Source organism: Canis lupus, chromosome 34, assembly GCF_003254725.2.
Source record: "Canis lupus dingo isolate Sandy chromosome 34, ASM325472v2, whole genome shotgun sequence".
In the NCBI taxonomy this organism is placed as follows: Eukaryota; Metazoa; Chordata; class Mammalia; order Carnivora; family Canidae; genus Canis; species Canis lupus.
In genome coordinates, this window is record NC_064276.1 from 24,072,803 (window position 1) to 24,095,011 (window position 22,209).

The 22,209-nt window shown below is 35.8% G+C and overlaps 1 protein-coding gene across 3 annotated transcripts in view; it reads right to left on the reverse strand.

The window, feature by feature from the left end:
* The window catches only part of FGF12 (fibroblast growth factor 12), a 543,042-nt gene that overhangs the window by 193,957 nt on the left and 326,876 nt on the right, over positions 1–22,209 (reverse strand). For all 3 annotated transcript variants that reach the window (XM_025425369.3, XM_025425368.3, XM_025425367.3), the window contains one exon: positions 15,492–15,602. In XM_025425369.3, the coding sequence (XP_025281154.1) occupies positions 15,492–15,602 (111 nt within the window). The remainder of the gene's footprint in view (positions 1–15,491; positions 15,603–22,209) is intronic.

Below are 22,209 nucleotides of genomic sequence, written 5' to 3' on the forward strand. Positions count from 1 at the left end.
CACAACCAAAGCTTCGCACTTCATTATCATTAATTATCAAAACAAGAAAGCACTTTTGAAAATTCAGGCATACAATACTGATAAGCAATTATATTTAAATAGTGGAAAGTCAGTGAAAAACCCACAAGAAAACATTCACCATTCCACTCAAGTTATACTGACATTGACACTCAAATGTTCTACTTACTGCTCATGACTGAGGTTATGTGTGTGTGTATGCCTTATAATCTCTATATGGTATAATATGTAAATATAAATTATATTTCTGCTTCATTCCAAAAATATTAAGTGGATCTATAGAAATAAATGTGGTAAGTTTTTTATTTATTATTATTATTATTATTGGAGAGTGGGAAAAAGAACTTGAAAAATAAGAGGTTCAGTATTCTCTACCTTAAAATCTCCTTCAGCTCATTTCTCCTATTGTACCTATGTACAACATTTTTCCAAAGTACATTTATTTCACCTATCACTCATTTGCAACTGCTTAGTAACATTCATTGGTTTTCCAAATCCTAAAATACAAAGTGCAAACTTCCCTTGGCATCAGGTAAGCACCCTAATCTATGATCCTGTGATACCACAACATAATTTCTTTGCTAAACCTATTAGTCAGTTAATTTGTCCTCAACATGGAAGGAGCTTTCTCCACTTAGTAATTCTGTGCCTCTTTATCTGAAATGCAGTTCTCCTGATCTTAGCTTACACATTTTGTTCCTATTCTTCAAGGCTCAGTTTAAAGTCTACTTTGTCTGAGGACCATGGCTTTTGGGGATCTCTTCCATCTCTGAAATCTAGTGATTTTTTTTCAAATGACTTGGCAGTATCAGTGCTTTCTGGCATTATTAAGTTTTGCCTTACATAAAGGTTCAACCTTTGTCTACTATTCTAGGAGCAGCTAGAAAGCCGGAGTTGTATGGGAATCATCTTTGTGGCCTAGTAACTAGAACACACTTCTCCCTTAATATGTTGGTGTTCATAAAGATGAAGCATGCATATGACAGGCATATGTGAAACTCCCATCACTTTGTCATAGCTGCCCAAAAACTATGTCTTCAGAAGACATGTGACGCTAGGCCACAATGACTGTTGTAAAATTTTAGTGATATCCAAACAAAACAAACCAAAAACAAAAGAAAAACAATTTAGTGATGTCTGCCATGGACCCCGAAGGGGCCATTTACCTGTCATCTCCAGCTTTTTTTTTACAATATAATACTAAGGAATATTCCATAAAAGTATAGCAATGATATTATTATTTAAAATAATATCTGATTGTATAACTCTGCCTCAAAGTTTTTTGCTTCATACTACAACCTTCTGGGAGTTTTGTTTATTTGTTTTTAAATTCTGATATCCTGGCCACACCCATACCCACTAAATAAAAATCTTCAAGATTGAATCCAGGCATCAATATATTTTTTTTAACTCCTCATATGATTCCAATGTTCAGCTTGCTAAAAAGCAATTTCATATTCAATATGTCTGAGGTAGTTCTAACCAGCTCCCAGATGATGCTGTTCCTTATCAAACCTTACCAGTCAGTAGACCAAAGCTTGTTGTGGCTAGTATTGGCATCTCCCATGGTTTACAGAAAAGGCAAAATCTTTGGCCCCATCCAAGACCTACAGAATCAAAATTTGCATTTTCACAAGATTCCCAAATGATTACCATACACTTAAGATTCAAGAAGCACTGTTCTAAAACAGTGGTTCTGAAAGTGTGGTCCTGTGAACTTGTTAGAAATTCAAACATGGTGCACCTGGGTGGCTCAGCGGTTGAGCATCTGCCTTCAGCTCAGGTCATGATCTTGGGGTCCTGGGATCGAGTCCTACATCAGACTCCTCATAGGGAGCCTGCTTCTCCCTCTGCCTGTGTCTCTGCCTCTCTCTCTGTGTCTCTCATGAATAAATAAAATCTTAAAAAAAAAAAAAGAAATACAAACATTCAGCGCTTCTTCCAGATCCTTCTGAATCAGACACTCCGGGAGTAAGGGCCCAAACTCAGTAGTTTCACAAGCCCTCCAGGTGATTCTGATGCTCACTACAGTATAAGAAGCAATGTTCCAGAAGAAGTCACTGTTCTTATACTTGACTACACTTCAGAACCAACTGTGTTATTTTAAAATATTGATGCCTTGATTCCATTCTCAGAGATTCTGATTTTATTGACCTGGGCATAAGATTTTTTTTTTTTTAAGTCACCCTGGTGATTCTAATGTTCAAAAATTTCGGAGCCAGTGTTCCAGAGGACTTTGACATCAGGGGGAAGTAGACTGTCTTCCCTTGCATCTTGATAAGGCTTTCCCAGCTTAGATCACCAGCAGGCTCAAAGGACTAAGAGACCACGTGTAACTGTATTCATTCCTACCCACTCCGAGGGAAATTCCAAGTGCAGTGGGGTTGAATCCTATCCAGATTCAACTTCAGTCAAATTCCCTTAAAAACGAGAAGGCTGAGTCTAGGGCTCAGCAGAGTGTTGAAACTGTATATAGGCACCAAGAAAACCAATTATACAATTCTTCATGGCTCTGCTCAGCCTTACACTCTCCCAGAAATTACTCTTGTTCACACTTCAGGCAGCAGAGATTTCTCCTCTTCGGACTTTCCAACACACTCTCTTCCACGAGGGCAAGTTTGATATTATATACTTTAAGTCTTCACATATAATTCCCATTTTGTAGATAAGAAACTAAGGTTTCAAAGTGCTAAGCAAATTGACCAGGTGTATACAGCTGGTAAATGGAGAAATGCGTGTTAATTTCCATAAACACAGAGATGTCTTTGTCTCTGAAATTGTATGAGATACTCACACCACCACATTGTTTCCTCAAGGATCATAACTGATCCTACTACATACTGAAGTAAGAGTAAAATGATGTCTTTTGCCAATACCAAAGTAAGAGGAAGCAAAGAGAAGCTCTCTTTAGGGTATTTTTAAAAATTCAATTAGAATACGACAGAGTGGGCTTAGTAATGCTGAACAGACATATTTTGACATGGGAATGTGCTCCACACTCTGTCTCAGTGTCAGGAAAAGCAGATGTACTAAGTGCAACCTCACTAGATCTTGGCGGGATGCCTGTTCAGTACCACTCTATCTAGGCTACTGAATAATACATGGAAATATATACACACACACAAACACACACATCCTACACACCTCAAACTTCCCAAGTCAGATACATGAAACTGGCCACGGGATTAAGAATGTTAAAATTATTATATAATGGTTTACTATTTCTAAAAAAAATTATTACTAAAAAATACTTTAATTTACAATGTAAATACATCAAACATATTGAAGAAAAATCCTCTCAAGTTCAGTGTTTATACCATCCTAAAGTAAACCACCATAATATTTTATAAGTAAATTGTACTTCCTTTTTAATACTTTAAAAAAGTGTTGTGAGAAAATGTAGTGGTATGATTTAAGGGAACGTTTATTATTAACCAGGAAAGAGAAATATTAACCAGGAAAGAGAAATTCAGTGTAGAGTGGGTAAAACCATTAATTCTGGAACTAAACTCACTGTGTTCAAATTAGATGGGTCTAGCATCTAATATCTCATGTGACCATGAGCTAATTATTTAAACTTCCTCTGCCTCAGTTTACTCATCTTCAAAGTGGACATGACTAAAGTACCTGTTTTATATAATTGTTATAATACTTAAATGAATGAAATTTATAAAATTACTCAGTGAACATTCACTACTATTCTCTGATATACCCCAAACTCATATTAAAAAATAATACTTGGCACATAGGTGACCATTTTATTTTTCCAAATCCCTCAGGGAAAATATATAATTCTTCTTTTACAGTTCAGTGTAGTATGTCCTGGAAAATGTCCATCTGCATGAGAATGAAGTTATGATTTATTCCTTAATAAACTGGTAGGTATAACCTGATACCTAATCAAACCAGAAACATATGAGAAATCCCACTGCCATTAATTACTATCTCTATTAAGTTTAAGAATGTAAGCAAATCTGAAAAATCTCTGAAGCAATAATTTGTATTGAGGACGGAACACCAGATGTAGATATAATGGAACTGAATTTTCCTTACTCTACCTTGAACAAATCAATCTCACATCTCAGAACCTCAGGAGCAGGTAATTTCAGGGAGATTTTAATCATCTCTAGTTTATCACAACTATAATACCTTATTCTACTACTTCAAGGAAATTACCCCCCCCCCTTTCTTCTTACTTTTTAAGCACCTGAGTATATGGTTTCTGTTCCCTACAAAATAAGCTTAAGTTTAGCTTCTGGTCCTAGTTGAATAATAAAAACAATGGCTCCTTCTCTCATGGGTAAATGTATCATTTACATACTTTCAGAAAATGATGCCTCTGTAATTATCACCATGAATATATATTCACATAATGCTTTGAAGATATATTTAAAACTATGCAAGAGTGTTTACTTTTTCTTTTACTATTATTGCTCTAGAGTTCACTTTTCCAGACTAAGCATACTCAATTTTCTTCTTATTTTCATAATGGAAAATGACTTCCTTATCCATCCTTTGAAGTCTCTTAAATTGTCTGTCATTCTCAAAACAAAATGCCAACGTGATTCAATTTGCATTAATCCTTCAAGCTGGGTGTTGTTCAACGAAGTCATATTCATATTTGATGGGGTTGTTCTGAGAATTCACTTGCATTCATTTATTCAACGAATGCTGACAACCTAATATGTGCCACGCACGATTCTGGTTGCTGAAGATACAGCAGTCCAAAATGCAGACAAAGCTCCCTGTCTCTGTGGAGCTTTTATTCTAATTAAGCTTTTCAATTTAAATGGTAGTGTGATTATACTATTATTACTATAAATTAACCTATCCATATCCATTATTAAGCCATTACTCATTATTAAGGCCTTATTACATGCCAACACAGAGATAAATCAGATGCAGTCAATGACCTCAAGGCACTTATAACCTAAAGGAAGTAAGTTACATACATAATAAATACATACAGATGAAACTGTATAAATTTCTTAAGAGATGTAGAGCGTATGCGGAAGAAAAAGCAGGACTTCTAGTTAAAGAAATCAGAAAAAGTTTTCAGAGACAAGAAGCAGTTGATCTTATTTTTAGAGGATGTTATAATTAGTGAAAAAAATAACATAAGCAAGTATGAATGACGAAGTACTGTAGCATATATGGGGAATGGGAATTTTAGTGGAGAAGCAACATAAGATAAATAAGTATATAAGACAGTGGCAAGTGTTCTCAAGGAAGAAGAAAATCAAGTTGCCAAGGGAGAATGAAGTATTGAAGACAGGATTTGAAAAAGTATAGATTAACCAGAAAAGGCTTTCATGTGAAAAGGCTTGACTTTTGAGTAAAGGAATAAAGATGAGGAGCAAAGGGGCTATTTAGATATTTGGAGGAAGAAAATGCTATGAAAACATTGAATGCTGGTACCAAGGGCTTCTGGAAAGAGCATGGTTGCTGTGTTTGAGGAACAGCAAGAAGACTAGTCAAAAGAAAGGAAAGCAAGCAGTCAAGAGGTATGACCGAGATTGGTCATAAAGTAAATTTGGCTTTTACCCTTAATGATGTGTAGTGAAAGAGACTGAACAGAGAAGACCCATGGTCACTGGGTCACTCTAGCTGTTGTGTGGAAAACAGACTGAAGAGGGAAAGCAGTAAGTGACAGGATCAGTCAGAAGGCTATCATAAAAGTCGAAAGATGAGAGCAACTTGGTCTACATTGTGGTAAACAGGGGTATTGCAAAGTGGTCAGATTCTGTTATATTTTGAAGGCAGAGTGAATTTACTATAGTTTTCAAATTCATTGCACAAATTATTATACTATCCACTCTTAAAATTTTGCCTTTTTAATGATGTGTTTAAAGGGAAAATTTTAAGTTTTTTAAACATAAAACCAAAAATCATTTCCAATTTACAGGCTTTCAAAGTTTAGATCTTTTAGGGATATGGGAGTTACTCTTTTCCAAACACCTCATTTTACAGAGTACAGAAGCTTAAACAAGAACATGCAGCTAAATGAGGACAGGACCTGGACTGCAAACCAGGTTATCTGACTCACAGTCCCAGTCCAAGCCACTTTGACTTACAATTAGTGATATATAAGTGGTTTATACTCTTCCATTGAAGCTGTATTGAAGTCATTCTGATTTCACAGCATTGAGTAAGAGGTATCCTAAACTCAAAACTCTTCAAGGCTTAGGTAGGTAGGAGGAAAATGTAAGGGAAAGCAGGTACATCCATTGTTTGAATACATTCATTTTTTTTCCTTTTCCCTTGTGAGGTGTGCCAGCTAAATGAAACATATCTGCCATGAGATCTTGGAAAATGTCCATTGCTGTGCTCCAGAGAAGGGCAAATAAGGACATCACACTCAGAGGGGAAACACAAATGCAGATAAGGAACTGCAATTTAATGTGACTTGTGCTGCTATAAATGTACACACAAGGTTCAAACACAGTCAGGTGAAGTGAGTTAGTGGGGGGTGCTGTGTAAAGGTGGCAACTGTTTGTGGAAAGCTGGAGAAGGCTTCACATAAAGGAGATAAGAGTTCTAAAGGGTTCTAAAGGATAAGAGTGGTTTACCAGAGAAGCCACTGAATAAGATTGGTAATTCCAAGCAAATGTATTAGCATGTGTAAAATGTCCAAGACATAGGCTTACTTATATCATTCGTATAATTCCCTCAAGCCTATGTTTGATCATACATCTGTTTAGAATTGAGCTTTCTCTCCATGTATAAATCAAATATAACATTCCACTGTGTGTACACACACACACACAAGTGCACGTGTGCGCACGCACACACACACACACACACACACATGCTAAATCTTCTTTATCCATTCATCCATTGTACATTAAATATACTGGAATTAAAATAAAGATTTTTAAATGAGGCTGCTAGAAAGCTTAAAAAAATGTAACCAACTCCACACATGTTTGAGATACTACAAAGTCTGAATTTCATCATGCTTTCCCTATTACATTAGGAATCAGGTACCAGAAGAGCTAGGTGTAGCAGTTCCAAGACAGAGATTGCCTTAATCAGCAAATGTGAATCCAAATCCTGGGGGCAGAGGAGAGCTACCAGTCATTGCTACTGCAGTGCATCAGAATCACCTAGAGGGCTTGTCAAAACAGAGATTGCTGAGCCACAGCCCAGAGTTCTAATTCAGTATGTCTAGTGTGAGGCTCAAGAATGTATCTAGATGATGCTGATGCTGGTCTAGGGAGTACACACTGTCTAAACCACTGACTTAGAGTACTCTTCAGTACCTCCTAGCTCAGCACTTCCACACTTTCAGGTAACATTAGCTGCCACAATTAGGGATTATACTTATCGAAATGGCTGCTGTCTGTGAACTCCTTGCAAACAAGTACTCTCTCATCCATGCAGATGAAGATGATGATGATAATGATAATAGCAACAACTGACATTTATTGGGAACTACTGTGTTTTAGGCACGATTTTAAGTACTTTTCATGAATCAACCCATTTCATCTGCACAAAAATCCTATGATGTAAGTTCTATCATCATTCCCACTAAACAAATGAGGGAATTATGATGTGAAGAGGTTAGAAAACTAACCCAAAGGTACAGAATTTTAAGTCAGATAGCCCAGATGAAAATTCTGATTCTATCATTTACATGCATGACTCTCCAGATCTTTATACACACCTTGAAGATACCACATAGGGATTTGTAAATTGAAGAGGATTTCCTGCTGGTAACATACCTTTCAGAACAAATGGTATTTAGGGAAATGGAAGCTGCCAGTCAGTTTTTCTGAGCACACATTCCCTTCCATATGAGAATGGAAAGGCTTCTAAAATCTCTGTTTGTCTCATTTTGTATAATCAGAGATTGTGTAAATCTGAGAAATGTTATGATTTGCTCAAGGTCAACATACTGGTCACCTTTCAGAGCCACAAAGAGATTAAAGATAATCTCAGCCATCAGCTTTTTCTAGGAATACACTTGGTTAAGTAGCTCCCATAAGATTCTTAAACTATGCATACTGCCTATAAAAATGCCCATAAACAGTCACGAAGCAACAAGGAAGAAGGATAATTTCAAACAGTTCATGTTTTCCTTCACTGACTAGAGGGACACATGAGGACAGAAGACTTAGGATCAAAAAGAAATACAAGACTAATAAGAAGGAAAGAGGCCAAGGTTACAAAAAGTTTAGAAAGTCATTCCCTGATTATTTAATGCGAGTGGGTAAACTATTCAAGGAAATAATTTGTTCTTGTTCATGCTTTCCACAAATATTATCTGGAGGCATACTCTTTAAAACTAAAACATAGTCAACAAAAACAAATTTCTAACAAATGTTCATCACTCTTCTTCTAGCTATTAAAATCAAAAGGTATTTTCTTTATTAAAAAATCAAGTGAAGTAACTACATTCATAAGCTGAGGATAAATATTAATTTTGATATAGAAAAAATATGCCACTGTAAGAGTAACATTATATGTACTTTGCTTAAGATTATGTAAATAATCTTGTTTAAAGAAAATCAGCAGGATAACACATACATTTCTTTTTCTTTTCATCCAGCTTATAGGTGTGATTTCACACATACAAATTGATGACATATTCTTAAAGGATAGATGATAGTAGAAGAAAATAATATCCCTATCATTGGATATAATATAGCCCTTACATTCCCATGCGAACTAAAATGTATATGCTAGAGTAGATGTAAAAGATGAACTCCTTGTCCAGGAAGGTTCCTGGTCAGGGAGTAACCTCTTTATAATTCTTCCCAGCATCCCTATGTCCTTGATAATTTTTCCTAACTAACCATGTGGATCAGGTTTTTGTTGATAGTTTAGCAATACAGAGCTTCTGTTGGCTTTGGCTGTGTCTATATACTTGTGGCTGGTGGTATCAAAACATCATATGTTTGGTATTGTATAGAAAACATAATTGGATGACTACATTTTTAAGTTTCCAGTTGAATTTATGAAACTCAGAATACATTGTGTGTGTACTTGCAATCGGTAGTTAGGAATATAAAATATTAGAGGTCTAAATCAAAAGATCTCAAGAAACAGATTCCATATTAATTAAATATTAAGCACAAAAGTCAAACTAATTTATTATGACAAAGCATGGAAGATTGTCTAAAACATAATCTTGTAATGAATAAAACCTTTTTAAATGACAAAGAAAAGCTGAGGGCGTAAAAGTATATTCATAATAAAATAAAATAAATAAAGCATGGCCAAAAAAATTCAGAGACAAGAAACAAAATGAGTAAAAATCTACAACACATATAATAAAGAGCTAATTTTTAAAAATATAAATAGATTTCCTACAAATTAAAAGACATTTCATAGAAACAGATATAAATAGACATTTTATAGAAAAAGAAGTGAAGATGGTTCTTAAAATACATGAACAAGTGCTCAACCGATGTCATAATAAGACAAATAATACTTATGTCTCTAGGTAACAAAGAACCAGAAGTTTGATAACACACTGTGCTGACTAGAACATAAGGAAATAGACAACCTCAATGTAAATTTATATGACAGAGAGCAGAGAGATATCTTTCAAAATTAAAAAAGCATATACCCTTAACCAGAATTCTACTTCTAAGTATCTGTCCCATAAGTACACTTGTACACATGCAAATTACTTATGAACCAGGATATTCTTTATAGTGTTGTTCGCATTAGAAAATATAAGAAAGAACTGAAATAGCCTTCAACAGAGAATTAGGTTAAATAAATTATTCCGTGTAAATATGTACTAATATGGAAAAATCTCATAGATACAACAATATAAGTTTAAAAAGGTACTGAACAAGTGTTAGATAACGGAGAGAGAGATGATATAGATACACTGCATGGTATATGTTGATAAATGCACAGACTACATCCAGAAGAACACCAAGAAATGTGGCCAGGGGGCAGAGAGGAGAACAAAAAATTGCTTTTGACTATGTCAGTGTCTCCCAGGGAAAGAAACATACCTATGATTGAACAAAGTTGGGTTTAATGACTCATGGCAAGGTGGAAAAATACACTCGATGACAGAGCTGGGATCTCAGTAGAAGGGGTTAGAGCATTTGGTCTTGAGTTAGAGAATTTTAGGTAGGGCTCAAAGAAATGTAGATTTACCTTCAATTGGATGCTCTAAAGAAGTGACTGTCATTCTATGATTGCATATGTTAATAAATATTATCTATAAGACAAGAAGAACAAAGTTAAAGCAGTGTTTGGTGAATTAATAAGCACCACTCATATAAGCCAGGATAGAGAAATATTTGATCATTTTGTAATTTGGACAACATTCTTCTTTTTGTCTATGTTCAGACATGATTAAGTGGTCTTGTTTTTGTCATGATCCACCACAATCACAGTGGCCTTGTCTGATTTGGTGTTCTGTGAAATTGTGTATATTCAACAGAAGTACACCAAGGCCTGCTGGAGTGCCATGCCAGTTCCTGGCTGGCAGGGATTGTTTTGCTCTTTCTCAACTGTATACCTTTTGCACATTTGTGGTTTTGTATTATATACTTATCTTACCTATTCAAAATAATTGTTGAAGGAATCTCAGGACTGGGACTCCAAGGGAAGATGGCAGAGTAGGAGGACCGGGGCTCACCTCATCCCATGGATACAACTAGTTAACACTCCCTTTAGTGTAAGTAACCCAGAAAACAACCCAAAAACTGGCACAATTAAATGTGCACCAATAGATGAATGGATAAAGAAGATGTGGTACATACATACAATGGGATATTATTCAGTCACAAAAAAAAAAGAATGAAATCTTGCCATTTACAACAACATGGATGAAGCTAGAAAGTATAATGCTTCAAAATAAGTTAGTCAGAGAAAGGCAAATAGCATGTGATTTCATTCATATGTGGAATTTAAGAAATAAAATAACAAATGGAAAAAGAGAGAGAGATAGACAAACCAAGAAATTGACTCAACTATAGAGAACAAACTGATAGTTATGGGGTGGTGGGGTAGGTGATATAGGTGATGAGGATTAAAGAGCACACTTATCATGATGAGCACTGAATAATGTATAGAATTGTTGAATCACTATATTGTACACTGAAACTAATATAACCCTGGATATTAATTAAATGGGAATTAAAATTAAAAATCTTGATTAAAAATTAAAAAAAAAATAATCTCAGGACTGAAGGAGACTTTAAAAGTCACTGAGCTCTGAAACTACCCCAACCACCTTCTTCTCCCTTCCCACACCAACAGGGTTTTCTTGTAAAACTCCCTACAAAGGCCGGTACAGCATCTGCTTGAATATCTCCAATTTCACCATTGTACTAATTTATCAGGCAGTTCATTTCATGTTCAAATCATTGTTCATATATTTTATTCAGAGGGAAAGAGAACAATGCATTCGGTTATAAAATCTTAATTGTTTCCACCCCAGCATGTTTGACCTCTTCAAATGCATCTTCTCCTATGGCAACTAGTAGAGCAGAATAATTACCTTTCTAATTTTATGTAAAATATTCCTATTAATACTCTCCAAACTGCAATTGTCTTTTTTGTGCCAGTGTTCCAACACAGTTTTGTATCTTTTGTTATCATTACATTTGCAGAGATTCTTATCTGTTGCTGCTGACAAACCCATTTGTTTTTGTACTCAATTACATGTAATTAGTCTTTTCTTCATGAACAAAAGAACAGGTGTCTTTATCAGTTCAATGCAAGATACCATGGTAAGGTTGGTTGGACCTAATGATGTCTAGTGAACCGAACAGCACAATTCTGACAGATGCTCATAGTAACAAGATTTTTTTTTCAAACAATCAAATGCTTTTACTCCTGCCCACACAAAGTAGAGAAAGAAAAGTCATTTTCACATCTTAGAGGTTTATAATTTCCTATTAAAAAAAATGAGTAGAATTCAAATCCTTCTGATATTTTTACCCTTTATCCCCACTAAGAAAAAGTATAAATAAAAATTGCTTGCATTGGAAAATGTTCAATGAAAATATGTGGTGAGGGGGGAATCAGAAGAAAGTACATTAATTGAAAAACTGGTAAAATCTGAATTAAGTCTACAGCTCAGTCAATAGTACTATACCATTGTTAATTTCCTGGCAATGATAATTTTACTGTTGTACATAAAATGATATCATGAGAGAAACTAGATGGAAAGTATATAGAAATATCCTGTATTACTTTGTAAATTTTCTAAAATTATTTCAGAAGAAAAAGTTAAAATAATATTTGGGTGGGTAGAGTATTTAGCAATGACTCAGAGAAACTTTTTACAAATGCACAGGAGGATATTCATTTACTTATTCCATTCATTCCATTTATTCCATTGTTGAGTACTTACTATGTACTAGGGATCATTCTAAAGATACACTAAAGAGCAAAACAAAATTTCTCCCCTCATGGAACTTACATTCTCCTGGGAGGAAGGGGAGGATCAAAAACAAACAAGTAACAACTCTGTGTGTGTGTGTGTGTGTGTGTGTGTGTGTGTGTGTGTGTAGTGCTTAAAAGAGCTATGAATACAAGAAAAGTGGGGGATATCAGAAGAGAGAGTATCAACGTAAGATGTATCATTTTATAAAGGATGGTTAGGGAAGGTCTTTTCAACATCTATAAGAAATATAGTTGTGTTGCCTTAAAATAGAGATGATAATTATCCACCAAAAAGAGAATGGGTAAATATATTTGGGTATTTTCATGCAAAGAGATAGTTTACAGAAATGAAAATGAATGATAGAAAGCAATCATACGACCACATATGCACATCAAAACCATAATATTATGGAGGAAAAGTACACAGAAGTTATATACAGAAATGCTCTCATTTGTAAAAAGTTTAAAAACATGCAAAATGGTATTACAAATGGTTTAAGTATACATATATGAAAAATGTATTTTTAAAACTGCATGGAAATAAACAATGCTAAATTCAGGATAGCTGTTACGTGTGATAGTGGAACTCCATCTGGGAAAGCACACAGTGGGAAATATACTGATATTTTTTAACTAAATTTTAAGCCAGGGGTTGAGCATCCAGATAGATTTATCCTAGTTGTATGTTTGTATATCTAAACTACTTTTAAAACCAATATATCAAAAAGTGTGTGCAGTTATTTATCTTTTAAAAATAAGATATTTTAGGGTGGCTCAGCAGTTGAGTGTCACACCTTTGTCTCAGGTCATAATCCCAGGGTTCTGGGATCGAGTCCCACATAGGGCTCCCTGCAGGAAGCCTACTTCTTCCTCTGCCTATGTCTCTGCCTTTCTCTCTTTGTCTCTCATGAATAAATAAAATATTTTTAAAAAATAATAATTTAAAAAATAAAAATAAGATACTTTGAATGTATGAATTCAGTTTCTAAAAGTATTTGACAAAATGCACCACCCTCAATATGTGTGTTATGCATAATGCCATTATGCCTATATATGCATAGGCATATATATTCGTACATATACACGTGTATAAGTGTATGTGTATATACATGTAGCAGGTATGAATTTACGCCAGACATTGATCTAGCATCTGCAGAGAGAGTATTTTTCAGTTATCTTTCTATGTAATGGTGAATGATGGATTTTTGTCCATTGAACCCACTTTTGCCCCTGCCCTTTGAGCACAAACCCATGATAAATGTCATACATCTGGCAACATAGCTGTCTGGGTTATGGCTGCATCATGTGGAACTGAATATGACTATTCCACTTATTTGGGGATTGAATCTATCTTCCTCAATTTGTAATATTTCACCTTTTTAAAATGTTGGATGGATGGTGCTGACAGAAGACATTAATATTATTATCGCCACCCAAGTATGTCACCCAAGTACGCATACATTGTTGAATACTACATATGAGACTAATGATGTACTATATGTTGGCTAATTGAATTCTAAAAAAATATATATTGTTATCTCCAGCCACCTCATTTTATAGAAAAAGAAACTGAGATCAAAGGATACCTCCGGACAGTGCAGGTGACACAACTAAGCAATCTCCCTGATTCTTTCCATCAATACTTGCAGCCTCACTAAATCTACATGCAGGTACAGACGGCAATGGCAATACTTGAAAATCTTACATGGAAATTAAGACATGCTCATTCTTCTGTAATCTGTTGTAAATATGAATCATTTAAAGAATGCATTCAAAAGAAGAAAGAAGAAAGAAAGAAGAAAGAAGAAAGAAAGAAAGAAAGAAAGAAAGAAAGAAAGAAGGAAGGAAGGAAGGAAGGAAGGAAGAAAGAAAGAAAGAAAGAAAGAAAGAAAGAAAGAAGAAAGAAAGAAAGAAAGAAAGAAAGAAGAAAGAAAGAAAGAAAGAAAGAAAGAAGAAAGAAAGAAAGAAAGAAAGAAAGAAAGAAAGAAAGAATTTTTTTTAAGAGAATGCATTCTTATAAACACAAAACAACAATGCAAACCACAATAGGCTAATCAGCTATGTGGGAAATAGCTGCAAATTTTCATAATAAGATCTTTTCTGTATTGTAATTCATATTTTGTGAAGTGTAATATTAAGTGAACAAAGAATGACTTAAAAGGAGTAGACAAGCAAATTTTCACACTTTAAGAATTGCAGATCTTCCCTCGAATCTTTCATTTTAACCTAACTTCTATTTCACCTAAAATATAAGCCTTCTTAGATTATCTCATGCAGTTTAGTAGATTGTCATACCGACCTCAAAATCATATCCAGTCAGAAGACAACTCAGTGGGACATATATGTAGGCTCAGGAAGGTAGTGGCTCTGAAACTTGTATTCAAAATTCTGCTGAACTGCAAATATACTTTGTTACATCTTGATTTGAGTTTAGTTAGTTATTAAACTTGTTACCTCCATACTTAAATTAGTTAAAAACTAATTCCAGGGACATTATTAATAAACTTTGAATATTTGGCATTTTGTTTAAAAAACAAATAAAATTTCAGGTCTACTAGTCTTTATTATCCTGTTATTACCAAAATATCATCATACTATTTTTCTTTCTAAATCAATATAAAATAAAAAATATATATTTTTATTTTAAAATCAATAATTTTGTCCTCAATCAAAATGAAATCACATGTAATATACATATGTATGTATTCAATGTTTACCTTAAGAAGTAATTTTGATGTGCCAGAAACAATGTTCTGAAAATTATTATAACATGTTTCTCATTTGGTTCTAGGATTAAAACAACATCTTGCGCTGGAAAGTCCGCCTTGTTCCTGTGAATACATATTGACTACAAACCCTGGGATGGGAGGATTTTTTTATCCATTGACTATTTGTAACTCCTTCAAGCCTCCTACCTTCTCATTTAGTAGGTTACCTTCCCCAATTGCCTCTTTAACTATAGGGAATTATAGCAAAAAGGATAAAAGACAAGACATAAGCTTACTAGCAGTTAAATAGTTCAAAAGGCAGCCTGCCCATGTCTTAAGTCTAAGATACATTGGGCCATACATTTGATCATAATGGTATTGCAGGAAGCTAATGTTCCTTACTGTAGTCACTATTTTCGTCCTTGGTCCCGTCAATGGTACCATCTGGGTGCATCTGCAGGAAATATCCCTGCTGGCTGAATAACCTTGTCACAATTCCCTTCAGCTGGGGTTCTGCAAAACAAAATGAAATGATTATTCAAATTCTTATTTTGTTTATAAAAAAACACATGCAAATTGTCCAAAAATTCTCTAAATAAACTCACAAATGCCAATGGCTTAAATATTGAAATAAATGTTTGGAAAGGGGATATTTCAATAACATATCTTTATTCTTCTTTTTTCCTTCCAGAGGCAGAGTCATAATACTATGCAGCAATAAACCAAATATAACTAGATAAAACTAATTATCATCAGGAAAATACAGAGGCATTCTTAAAAAGTACATTATTTCCATCCCTCATGCGTCTAGTGTCTGACTGCAAGATGCCGCCAAGTTTATGGTCCCATTCCAGAATCACTATTTAGACCAAACTGCCACTATAATTCCTAAGCTTCCAGCAGTCAAAATCAGGTCCTGAAAGACTTGTATTTCTGCTCATTGCTAACTATTCATTATAAACTCCTGGGTTTCAAAATTCTGCTCCACTTCAGCTAGAAAGAAAGGAATGGCTTGTATGAGAACCACAGGAAAAAGCAAAACCCCCACGGCCATGAGATGTGACTAAAAAGTATATGAAAACAGATTTCACTTTCAATAAATACCTCACCAGAGAGGAGCCCCAGCACTACAAAAGTCATTTTTCCAGTACAAAAATAAAGAAAGAAAGAAATTCATGCATATTTCTCTAAGTATTTCAAACTAGGAGTGGTCCTTACCTTTTAAAAACTCTCTTCACACTAACACCACCAAACCGAACTTTGTATACCACATTTGGATTTTTATACATCAGCTAACATAAATATTTAAAGCTTTGTGGTGCTGGCTGCCAGCAACAATTCAGTTTCTATAACATCACTACCATTTTTATCTCTACCTCAGTACTGGGCAAAAATTACACTATTCTGGGACGCCTGGGTGGCTCAGCGGTTGAGCATCTGCCTTTGGCTCAGGGCGTGATCCCGAGTCCAGGCATTGAGTCCCACATCAGGCTCCCTGTGAGGAGCCTGCTTTTCCCTCTGCCTGTGTCTCTGCCTCTCTCTGTGTCTCTCATGAATAAATAAATAAAATCTTAAAAAAAATTACACTATTCTAATGCATCACTGAAATAACAACACACTACCCTCAAAAGGACAATCACCAAATTTTACCTGATAGTCAATTTCATTCCTTCACCCATTTATTCAACCAATATTTACTCTTAACCTTTTTTTTTTTTTTTTTGGTCAGGCAACATACTAGATACAGTGTGTTAAACCAAACACATTTATTGATGGCTATTAATTCTAAATAAGAATTCTAGTTAAGGATTCAGTGCATTTAACTATCTGGAAATGGACCTGCTCTCTACAACCTATGTCTGTGGTTAAACTTTTTCACATATGATTTGATTACATATATTCAGGAATATGAGGCAATCTCTATATAAACATGTCTTCTTCAAAGCAACTCAAAGAACCAGAAAAGATGCCAAGGAAACTGAGAATAAGAAAGCAGGGTTCTGAACAAAAAGAACTGAACTGTAAATTAAGCATTCTGACTGATAACTATATGTTATACATGCATGTTAAGTAAGTTCAATTTATTTACTTTGTGGGCCTTAATTTCTTTATCAATACTATCTAGAAGTTAAATGAAAATATCTTGAGGTCCCTTCCATAAGCATCTATTGACACATTAGAATCCTCTGCCCTGAGCAGTGGCAGAAATCAAAGAATGGATTCATGTTCAGTGTGCTGTCTCCATGGGCCCAATGGGCCCACCCCATATGATGTACTAGAGGACACACAGCTAGCTAAGATCACTGTAAAATAATATCCTGTACCGCTATCACCATCTATCAAACCCTCCCTACCAACTTTTCAAGGCTCAGCTCATGATCACCTTCTCCAAGGAAGCGTGGCCACCATAACTGTGGATCACTTTTATAATCAGGGGAAATAAGAAGAACATACGTGGCTCTGCCATGAGACTAACTAATTGGCAGGTAGGTGCTAATATGGCACACTTCATTAAATATAGGCAGTCAAAGGACCCAGCTTTGAACAACTGTCATGTGGTCCTGAGGAAGTCATTTTACTTTTGAAGCTCAGTGGTCATACCTGTATAAAGGGAAAAATAATTCACATTCTAACTATCACCACTGAGAGTTTCGATGAATAAATATAGGTGATAAGTATGAACTGAAATCTGTAAGAATATAAATCCTAATTAAGGTCTGTTTTCAATGATGAATACCAGATGCCTTCTGATTTCTGTTTTAGTGAAATATTAACTAAGTTTGTAAGTCATTAAAATAAACAGTGGGCTAGGATAGAGGATAGAAAAGAATAGAATGAAAGGGGCAACTATCTTATAATGATATTTTAATCTAATAAGCTTGATAAGATCACTTTAAGAAGTTATTTTTTTGGTTGGTAATGAGATGCATGGCAACTAAGTCACTAATGCCCACAAAAGATTGTTTTTTTTTCAGGCTCTTCTTTCTGTAGCTGTAATTAAACACTTCTTTTGCTATGGTGAAGCTATCCTCCTGTTGGGGCCCAGGGAATTCAGATTGGTAACTCCTGTTCAAGATAATGAGCATCAGCTTTTATACCATCCCTGGCTGCCCAAAAGCACTGCCAGACAAGCTGAGAGTCTGAGTTTTAATTATGTGATGATCTATGAAAGCAAATGCCTTGCACTCAAGATGTTTCAAAGGAGACTTGACCATCTATTGAACAAATGCCATGAACCTAGGATGTGTCATAGAAAGCCAGGCCTGCCTGTACCCTGATTGCCACCTATCAAACCCTACCAACCTTTCTGGGCTCAGATCAAGAGTATCTCCTTCATGGAGGTTTGGCTATCATAAGAGTGGATCACTTTTATAATGGGGATGGGGGAGGACATGTTTTGTTGTATTTTAAAGGAAATTCTTAAAAAAAATGAGAACCCTTTATGGTACATCTAAAATCCTGGAGGCACTCGGCAAATATGCTTTTTATTTGTCAGACAATGCTTGGGGATCTAAGAGATGAATAAATCCTGTGCTGTTCTCAGGGATCACTAAGTCTAATGCATGAAATATATTTATATATAAGACTAATGTGGGGTAGGTGTCAAATAAGGGATAGATGCAGAGTGGCATGATGGAACCAAGAAATAAGGGACTAATTCTGTATTAAGATTGGGTGAAAGCACCTCATCCATCACTTGAAGAGTAAGTGGCATTTTAATATACAAAAGGGGGGAGGGAAAAAAGAGAGAAAGGGCATTCCAGACAAACAATGGATATTTTCCAATTTATATGACTCTTCTTGATTCTAAGATAATGTTCTATTATTTTTCTTTTTCTATGAAGTGATGGCTATATTATTAGATGGTGAGGTGGCAGGGATTTGGTTAGTTATCTTTTGTACTCTAAAATGGTGTGGCAAATGCTGCTAGCTTTTCTCCCAAATCCATTTCCTCTTTTTCCTGGGCACCCAGCTAGACCATATGTCCTAGCCTCCCTTGCAGTTAGGTTTGGCAGATGAATGAGTGTCATATGGAATGTAAGTGGAAGTGATGTGTGCCATTTTCAGGCCGAGGCTTTTAAAAGCAAACATTCTCTTAATGCTGGCTAGATTTAGATGACAAAGCCCTAGGGGATGTCAACAAAAAAGAAGAATGTGGGCCTCTGAATAACTGACAGAAAAAAGACAATAGCCATGAGACATACTCACTTTGGACAGTTAGGTAAACAAAAAATAAAATTCCATTGATTGTGTATAGTGACTTTCTTCCAAAAAGTGCAATAGGAAAAGAGGGAAGGGATGGAGTAATTTTATAGCAGAGAAACCTGATAAACAGAACACTACCTCAGCAAGGTGATCAAGGTTACTATCAACAGTCATAAATCATGCTGATATAACAGATACCTTCGATATGATGCGATGAGAATGGCACCTTACCTCTGATCATTCCCAAAATTCATAACCCCAGTCTGATCATGAGAAAAACACCAGACAAATACCAACTAAAGGACATTCTCCAAAACAGCTGACTAGGAACACTTAAATTGTCAAGGTCATCAAAAACAAGCAAAATCTAAGAAAATGGCACAGCCAAGAGAGTCTAAAGAGATATGACAACTAAATGTAATGTGGTATTCTAAATGGGATCCTGGAACTAAAAAAGAACAGTAGGTAAAAACTAATGAAATCTGAATATTATAGTCTTTAGTTATTCATGATGTATCAATAGTGATTTGTAAATTTTCATAAATATACCAAACTAATGTAAGATGTTAACATGGGAAACTGGGTATAGTTTATATGGGAGCTCTGTAATAGCTTAACTTTTCTGTACATTTAAAACCATTCTACAATAAAAAACTTAATGATAAATACAGCCACAAAGCAAATTAGAAATTTAATTCTCAAAGAGGTTGGGCAAGAAAGTAGGTAAAGGATAAGAACTCATGCTCAATACGGCTTCCCTTCAGGATGACATGGCAATTTCAACAGAGGTCTGAATTCAAAGCCACTCAGGAGAGCTGTGATCTGTAAGAGCTATCTAGACTTTTCTGCCTGGGTAACATGTAGTGTAGTGGAATAGCTACCTTGGTATGTACTAGAGACCAGGGGAAAGGTGGAACTATGGGGACCTGATCATACATCTCAGGATGACCACTGGATGGCAGAAAATAAAATGAATTTTAGGATTGGAAAAAACCTTGGAATCTAACACTCCCCTTCATCAAAATATCCTTCTTCATCTATGTCAAAGATAAAAACAAAAACAAAAATACCTGAGGGAAGATATCCCTCAAAACAAAAATATCAGAGGGAAGATATCTTGTCTAAGGTCAATAATAAAAATGAAAAATACAACAGTGATCCAAAGGTTGTGATGGAAGCCATATCTAGAGAATTAATAGTACTTATTACAATAACGATGGCTATATTTGTATCATCTCCTTTGTACCAGGCACTCTCCCCTGATGATATTTTTATTTAATACGCACAATAACTGAATGTGTAAGGTACTTTTCTCTCATTTTTCCGATGGGATTATGGAAAGTCAGAGAAGCTACCTCACTATCCCAAAGTCAGAGAACTAGTAAAGTAAGAGGTACTTCTAGCTGAAGAGCCTGTGGTCTTAGCTATTCTCTGCACCATCTGGTCACTTTAAGAAAGACAATGGCAAAACTTGCACACATCCGGAAGAAAAGGGAGCCAAATAGAACGGCACAAAGGACTGCCATGTGAGGAACAGCTGAATGAACAGTCAAATATGCAGCCTGGAGAAGGGAGGACTCCAGGGATGTGAGAGTTGCCCTCACTTTCTTAACAGCAAACAGAAGTAAGAAGCCAATGTGTTCCGAGTGACTCCACGGGGATAGAACTAGGGCCAGTGGGTGGAAGTTACAGGGAGGCAGGTAAAAAAGAATCTTCTGTGAACTGGATTCAAAGAGAGAACAGGCTGCCTGAAGAAAGGTGCGAGTTTTCTATCGTGGACAGAAGCAAACAGGGAGAAGGAGAATAACTCCACATCAGAACAGCTGTGGAGCTTAGAAGCCTCTACCAAAGCTAAGGCAGCCTGCAGGACAATGCAAGGTCCTCTCCAGCCTTCATGTCCTGGAAAGCTCTGGGAGCAGCCAGATGGCCCTCTCAATTCAAGTTCACTCCGCTGTGTCTTAGTGTGTACTTAGGACAGGGAAATAAAAAGACCGTTTACCAGTCATCTTGAAAATGCAGCTCTTTGTACATGTGCAACATGAATTGTGAGAGTAATTTGATGGGGTTTTTAATCAGTCTCTGTGGGCCTAGAAAGGGGGCCTCAGTATGAAGGTTTAATGTTGCCACTTAAAGGAACGAAGATAGAAGAGGCTGTTAAATGTGATTCTTGTCAAGTGCTTCTGGGGCCTCATACTGCTGCCGATTTCAAAATGAGACTATTAGGGTTGAAGACTGTTCATAAACAGATATATCTCTGACCAGATCACAGCTAAAAGGTATAGACTAGGGCATATTTACATCACATCAAAGACCCAGACAAATCAGAAACGGGGTGCAGTAAGACATTTGAAAGAAGACTGAACTTATCTGGGATTTGGAACACATTGCAAAAATTACAACCACACTGAGTTAGAGGAATTCATTAAAAATGCATTTTGTTTAGTAAAAGAGACGTCAGACTGAGGCCTTGCCTTCACTCAGCAGACTGCAGTGGACCCAGGAAAAAGAGTACCTTGCAGAACAGAGGGCTTAAGACTGGAGATTGTCATCATGGCCCCCAGAATCTGCCCTGAGGGGTAAAAAGGAAGTGATGTCCTGGCCATTGGTCACATGCAGGTGACAGATGACATGAGCAGTTACTGACCTGACAGCCATGAGCTCCCTGTGTAGCAACAATAATTGCAAAAGACTTTGTATCTGTATGTGCATATCTATTTTCTCAATCAACAGATACTCAAAAAACAAGTATTCACTGAGCACTGGGCTTTGTGGAGGTTATTATTCTAGGTACAGGGGATAGCTAGTGATTTGCTAGTAAGCCAGCTTGCAACAACAACAACAAAAACAAAACAAAAACCACACAAAAACAAAAAACTACCCCAAACCTGATTTCCACGGGGCTGACTTCCACCAT